General features: G+C 40.6%; 1 protein-coding gene across 1 annotated transcript in view; it reads right to left on the bottom strand.

The window, feature by feature from the left end:
- The window catches only part of LOC143286925 (uncharacterized), a 47,177-nt gene extending 39,988 nt beyond the window's left edge, over positions 1–7,189 (bottom strand). Inside the window, exon 1 of the mRNA XM_076594879.1 lies at positions 6,284–7,189. Within this exon, the coding sequence (XP_076450994.1) occupies positions 6,284–6,404 (121 nt within the window). The 5' untranslated portion in view covers positions 6,405–7,189. The remainder of the gene's footprint in view (positions 1–6,283) is intronic.
- Positions 7,190–7,944: the final 755 nt, after the last annotated feature.

Genomic DNA, 7,944 nt, shown 5'->3' with positions numbered 1-7,944 from the left:
TATAACGATGCGTTATACTTGCACACATGCGCAGACAGACAGACAGACAGAAACACACACACACACACACACACACACACACACACACACACACACACACACACACACACACACATACTCTCTCTCTCTCTCTCTCTCTCTCTCACACACACACACTGTACCTGCGCCAAGTTCACATCCGATATTACCTGAAGAGACGATAATTCTGTAGTATTAAAAAAAAGAAGAAAAAAAAGAAACAACACACACACACACACACACACACACACACACACACACACACACACACACACACACACACACTCACACACACACACACACACACACACACACACACTCACACACACTCACACACACACACACACACACACACACACACACACACACACACACACACACACACACACACACACACACACACACACACACACACACACACACACACACACAGAGGAAAAAAAACATACACAAGCACAAAATCAACACCTCCAGATTAGGTCCATTCTTTTTCGGATCCATATCCCTGCCCCATCAGTGCATGTAGAGATGCCATCCACGATCCATAAATGGCACAGTTCCCATTTCTAAATGGCTTACCTCATCAGGTGCGCTCACTGTCAAAGATCACTTCATAGCGTACTATAAAACTTCACTTCTCTCATGAAACTTCACCTTTGACAGAATAAGTTTGTTAAGTTTAGGTAAAAAAAGAAGAAAAAAAAAAGAAAGAAAAAAGACTGACATGGCCGAAAGATTGAAAACCCATGGTAAAGCCATGAAAAATCATCTCTCGTTTGGATTTTGAAATACGGCGATAAACTGATGCATCTCACATAGAAGTTGATATCTTTTTCTTTATCTTTATTACTATAATTATTTCAACGTTCCGGCTCTTCATCTTCGGTCTGTATACAACTCTATCCCAATGTCTTGTGCAAGAATATGTTTTTCATGTCTGTTTTCGAAACACATGTACAAATCAAGACAATATAAAATGAAATATAAAATATTAATATGAAATGAATAAATCAAGGCAGACATGATAAGTGATAAAGGGGTAAGTAATAATTGCATATAAACTTTCATACATCTAACTTCTGCAATGACAAAATTACAAGTGAGGTCTTTTGATAAAATAAACATACCACACAGCGTAAAAACAAACAAACAAACAAACAAAAACAAACAAAAACCAACACTTTTATCGGACTGTCCAGTCCAGAGATTTCCATTTTCGACAAAAACGGCTTCTTCAGATGAAACAACATGACAAAGATGAAAATATACTTTCCTATTCATTCGGATGAGACGATAAACCGAGGTTCCGTGTGCAGCATGTACTTAGCGCACGTAAAAGAACCCAAGGCAACAAAAGCGTTATTTCTGGCAAAATTCTGTAAAAAAAAAAAATCCACTTCGATAGGAAAAACAAGTAAAAATTGCACGCAGGAAAAAATACAAAAAAGAAAAAAAAAAGGTGACGCTTTAGTGTAGCGACGCGCTCTCCCTAGGGAGAGCAGCCCGAATTTCACACAGAGAAATCTGTTGTGATAAAAAGAAATAAAAAAATACAAAAAAATATTCTGACACCATTGAGCTGTGATGAGAACAAAAGCAAACAAAATAGGCAGATTCCCGTTTCTGAATTTTCAGTTTCATTTTCTCGAGGAGGCATTACCGCATTCGGATATGTACGCTACACCACATCTGCTCAGCAGATGCATGACAAGCAGCATAACCCAACGCGCTTAGTCAGGCCTTGACTGCGTGCCTGTAAGTATATATTTGTGCATCTCTATCAGAGTGGATTTCCTCTACATAATTAATTTTTTAAAATTCCATCTTTGGTTTTACAATTTCAACATAGTGTCATAAGATTAAGAGGTCTTCTCGTTAAAAAGTTTACACCATATTATTATACACTCATTTTGATATGATGTACAAAGATGTTTTTTTTTTCTTTAACTAATGGATGCTTACGTACATAAACTGAATCAAGACATACATAAAGTCACGTTAAATCATGTTCTTTTGGTATATCTCGGGCATTTCTTTCAATTCCGACGTGAAGGAGACATTCCCATTGCCTGAAACACACTGCAATATGGGTCCCGATATTTATAGATCTGCACAATTCCGTGTTCGACAAGCATCGAAAGTACGACACCGTCCATTCAATTTCTCTTTTCTGTTCATTCTAGATGATTTAGTATCCATTTTAAAACACTCATATGCAGTAAACACGTCAATTCTTTAAATTCGGCGGTAAAAGAGACGTTGCCATCGCGTCAGGCTTTGCAACATGTTGTCAAGATCTGCACAAACCAGTGTTGACAAGGCTGACAGTGAAACGGTCGATTCCAATTTTCTTTTGTGTTCATTCTAGTTAATTCAGTGTCCACTTTAGAATTTTCACATGCGGTAAACACGTCAATAATGTAGTTAGTGTCACTGTATGTGTTCTGTCCAGAATTTGTATTTCTTTGCTTTTAATTGCGAACAAGAAAAATGTGGTCATGGTGTCTTATTACAAGACGTTCGGGCAGCTGCAAAGGGGTAGCAGCATTTTCGGAATCCAAAACCAGCACCAACGGGAGACGTAAAACCGATTATTGGTATGACTGTGAAGATTTTTTCATGCTATGTTTAAGCCAAATTTGGTATTGGCAGACAAAGTGTTTCCAGAGAAAATGGCAATGTTAAAGTTTACCATGGACACACAAACACACACACAGAGACACACACACAAACAACCGAACACCGGGTTATAACATACTTTATTTACACAAGTGAGTAAAAAATTGGGCTTTGATCCATGCAACGCGAAGTACTTATTTCAGCATTATGACATCATCGGGAGTTACGGTTTTCTCGGTATTGTAAAAATCTCCTCTACATGGTCATGTAGCATATTGTTGGAAAGCTAGAAACATTCTGTGGCTAATTTTAATGGTGAAAAACTTGTTAGTAGTCACATGATAAAGAAACGGTGCAAAGACGTTCATGCATTTGGCTCGCTCTTCTGCCACACAACTCTACCGTTTGACACAAATCCATTGAACTGCTAGACTATTCCATTATCGTAGACGCGACAGACAATGCACTTCAGGAAGGTCAACAATGCCGTCGGGAGAAATAAAGGACAAATGAGTGATCAAGTTTTCGGAAATTGCATTTCATGATACATATGCAAACACATGTTCGATTTATCATTTCGAATGAGAAGGAGATATGAAAATATATAGAAAGAAAGAAACAGACCAATGGAAGAAATAAAAGAGTAGATACTGAAAGCAGTAAAGGAAAAAATGGTGTGATCGTGAAACAAACAGTTTTAGAAAATTAGGGCAACGATAGTGGAGGATTATCATGTGTTCTGCAGTAAAATTATGAACCTTAACACCCCCCCCCCCCCCCCCCCCCCCCCCCCCCCCCCCCAAAAAAAAAAGTACGGCAGGAGGTTTGAACCCCGTATACTAGAGCAAAAAAGAAAATGATTTTCCCCAGGGCCAAAGTGCATTCCAGTTATGACGTTCAAAATTGATATTTCTACTTATGTGTTCAGCGCGGCAAATTCGTTACTCTATTCGAGGAGATTACACCGTTAAAATCATGTTATTTTCATGTATCTCAATTATTTAAGACATATCTAAGTTCGCTGTAAAGAAAAATGACGTTGCCTTCGCCTGGGACACATCGCAACATATTGCCATTTTCTCAGCATCTACGCAGACCAGTGTACGCAACTGAAAATAAGCGTGCGCGAGAAAAAATAAGAGTCCGCAATTCAACCAAATAAATATGTATCTCGCGCTTCGTACTTTCTGACCCCCTTTTGGTATGTTAAATGCGATATACAGTTTTATCGGGTACATTACAATTTAGTTCTTTTGCAAATTTTTCCTCGGGATTTCCTTCTTTTCTTGGACTAATATCACTTGATCACCACTCCATCTGACTGACTTTGTCTTTCTTTTTCTTTTCTTGTGTGTGTGTGTGTGTGTGTGTGTGTGTGTGTGTGTGTGTGTGTGTGTGTGTGTGTGTGTTTTACAGCAGAGATGGACGATGTTTTTTTCTTTTTGTTTGTGTGTGTGTGTGTGGGGGGGGGGGGGGGTGCTTTTTCTATGGCTGAGATGGACAATTTTCTGTTTTTTGGCGGTTTTTTTGTTGTTGTTTTTTTTACGGCTGAGATGGACGACGATTTTTTATTTTTTATAATTTATATAATTTTTTTACAGCTGAGATGGACGTGGACAGAGAAGAGCGCGCAAACGAACAGATATTTCACCCTGTTGCTTTTTTTTTTCTCCTCAAGGCCTAAGCGCGTGGGTTACACTGCTAGCAGGTCAAGCATCCTCATAGCAGATGTGGTGTAGCGTTTATGGATTTTTCCGAACACAGTGAGGCCACCTTGAGTAACTGAACTGACCTGAACTGTTGCTAGTTGTCCAACCGACCACTCAGAGTCATATCGGGACTGCTCAACTGCAGAAGATTATTAAAAAAACCAAAAAAACAACAACAACAAGAGAGGCAAGGCCTTCAAGATTCACTTGTGATACACTGAAAAAAAAAAAAATCCAAGCTTTTTATGTATAGTGTATAATTTCAAAATGTAATGATAAAGATGAGAAAGATGAGTTTAAAGCGAATTAAGTCCCCTAGCATTAATTACAGAGTAATTTCCCTTTTTTACTATCTGCACCAAAACGTTTGCAAAATAAATAAAACTTCCATGCTTAGCAAAAGAAGTTCCTGTTTGAACAAAAAATGATAATAATGACTGCTCTTGTTGTTGGGTCAGAATATCAGATCAAAGTGCCAAGTTTAGAGAATAGAAAAAATATAAATATAAGAGTAAATGCAGTTTGCATATAATTAGGCTTCATTTTTTGTGTGTGCCCATCCCAGAGGTGCAATATTGTTTTAAACAAGATGACTGGAAAGAACTGAATTTTTCCAATTTTTATGCCTAATTTGGTGTCAACTGACAAAATATTTGTAGAGAAAATGTCAATGTTAAAGTTTACCACGGACACACACACACACACACACACACAGACAATCGAACACCGGGTTGAAACATAGACTCACTTTGTTTACACAAGTGAGTAAAAAATCATCCGATTCCACTGCGTTAAACACAAAACTCTGTCACGTAAAAAAAAAAGGCATAACTTAGTTCATGACATATTATCTTAACATAATGCCTCCAAAGAAAAACCAGTATAGTCTGTGTCGGGGACGTCGGCTCTTATGCTTATGTTATCATCCTTAGCTTACAAAAAACCCCACAAAAAACAAAACAAAAAAATTACAAAAGGATAAAAATGCTTCAAAGCCAAACAAACAAAAACAACAACAAAAACAAACCACAAACAAAAAAAAAGCCCCCCCCCCCCCACAAAAAAAACAACACACACACACACACACACACACACACACACACACACACACACACACAAAAGACCATAAAGGCAATATTTACAACACTGCAGAATGGCCAGCTAGTGCCCATCCTAGTATTTATGATCTCAATACATCATGGACTGTAGAAAAGAGAGAGAGAGAGGGGGTGTCAAGGCTTGTTGGAAAAACAAAGATAGGGGAATGGACTGGAAAGACAAAGAAAAAAACACACCAGACAATAGTGAGGGGGGTGAGGTGCGGGGGGGGGGGGAGGGGGTGGGTGGGTGGACACAGAAACAAAGACAGCAATAGAAAAGATGAAATTTCTTTGCACAAAATTTCCAGGAGGCAGGGATAATTTTCATACTGGACCCTCCCGGGCCCCCCACACTCCCACACGTCCCTCCCCACCCCCCAGAAAAAAACGGTATCCCACTGGGGGAGACAGACAGTCAGTTAGTCATTCAGTCAGACAGAAAGACATGACAGACAGACAGACAGACGGTCATTCAGACGGACTGAAAAACAAGACAGACAGAAAAGACAGAAAGAAAGACAAGACAGACAATCAGACAGGCAGCCAGCCAGCCAAGACAGACAGACAATACAAGACAAGACAGACGAGACAGAAAGACAAGACTGCAAGACAAGACAGCCAGCCAAAACAGACAGACAAGACAGACAGAAAGACAAGACAGGCAGCCAGCCAGCCAAAACAGACAGCCAGCCAAAACAGACAGACAAGACAGACAGAAAGACAAGACAATACAAGACCAAACAGACAGACAAGACAGACAAGACAGACAGACAGACAGACAGCCAAGACAGACAGACAGACGGAAAGACAAGACAGGCAAACAGTCTCCCTTCTGACCTGAATGGTAGCCATACAGCTGTGACGCGGACAGGGGGACGCCGGTGACGACAGAAGGCACGAGAGCGACGTACACAGCAGTCATCAAGGTCACCTTCACCAAACACCCGGACATCCTCATTCTTCTCTCTCTCTAGCTCTGTGTGTGTGTGTGTGTGTCCTGCTGGCGTCCTTCACCTTTCACCTTCACTTGACCTCTAACCTTCACACTTGGCACCAAAACTCTCGAGAGTTAGGAAACCGGTTTCTCCAAGGACGTGATTATAATTAAAAATAAAAGAGGAAGAAATCTTCAGCAGCACAGAATCGAGAGAAAAAAACAACAACAATAAACAAATAAGTAAAACTCCGAAGTGGTACGAGTTCAAGAACAAACGAAATTTCCCTCGTGGGTTATTCCTCTCTCAGCCCACAGAATTATAATAACTTTTTTAAAATGTTGTTACAGTCGTTGTAGTTGTTGTTTTAAGTGAAGTAATTCTGTTCAGTTGCTGTTTGTACAGAGTAGACACAAGTTTCAAGAGAACGGAAGTCCTTTTTTCGAGTTTCTGTTGCAAAGAAAAACCTTTCAGATGAAAATTGGAGTTCTGGACCAATGACAATTTTTTTTTAAAGAAAAAAATTCCGAATCGTTCAGTCGTTCTTTTTAAGTTGCTTAGTTATATAGAATAGTTTCAAGCGTTTTCTTGAGTGTGTTATATCTTCAGAACCGCTGCTGCCAATGCTAGTTTGATCTTTAAGTTTTTTTTGTTTTTTTTTCCCCTCCAGTGTCGTTGCCTAGAGTTCTTCCAGTTTTTTTTTGGTGACTTTCTCCTAAATGTGGCCGGGAAAAAAAAACTGACGTTGGATTTGGTTCTGCAACTGGTGGCTAGTCTGGAGGTGGCAGCGTGCGTGTCTCACAGATATTTGGTTCCCGCCCAGCAGTCATCCACCCGGGGAGAATGCACGCGCGCCATTTTATCAGCTGCCTGTGCCTGCGCGCGCGCGGCGCGAGCCGGACTGCAAAGGTTGACACACGTCAACCACCTCACACCGCCCGCCCCCACCCCCTGCCCACTCCCGCCCCCACCTTCCTGACACCACCTCTGCCACCACCACCACCCCCACCACCCCAACCCCCAGTCCTGACCGTTACATCTTCATGACAGTTGGCAGGAAACGAGTCAGGCAGTGAGGAATGTCGCAATGTCGGGTTCGTTGACAGTGACAGTTTCAGTTTCAGTTTCTGAAAAGGAGGCGTCACTGCGTTCGGACGAATCCATATACGCTACGCCACATGTTGCTAGGAAGATACCTGATTAGCAGCATAGCACAACCCAACGCACTTGTCAGGTCTTGAGTGCGTGATATATAAATATATATATATATATATATATATATATATATATATATATCTGTGTGTGTGTGTGTGTGTGTGTGTGTGTGTGTGTGTGTGTGTGTGTGTGTACCTATCAGAGTGGATTTCTTTTACAGAATTTTGCCAGAGGACAACAACTTCTGTTGCCATGGGTTCTTTTTTCAGTGCGCCAAGTGCGTGCTGCACACGGGACCTCGCTTTATCGTCTCATCAGAATGACAAGACACTCATTTTGAGTTTCCAGTCGAACTTGACAGAAAGGGACGAGAGCGGGATTTGAACCCTCACGGACACTGCATTGGCA

This window comes from Babylonia areolata, chromosome 10 (assembly GCF_041734735.1).
Source record: "Babylonia areolata isolate BAREFJ2019XMU chromosome 10, ASM4173473v1, whole genome shotgun sequence".
In the NCBI taxonomy this organism is placed as follows: Eukaryota; Metazoa; Mollusca; class Gastropoda; order Neogastropoda; family Buccinidae; genus Babylonia; species Babylonia areolata.
This window is presented reverse-complemented; position numbering and strand designations above follow the sequence as displayed.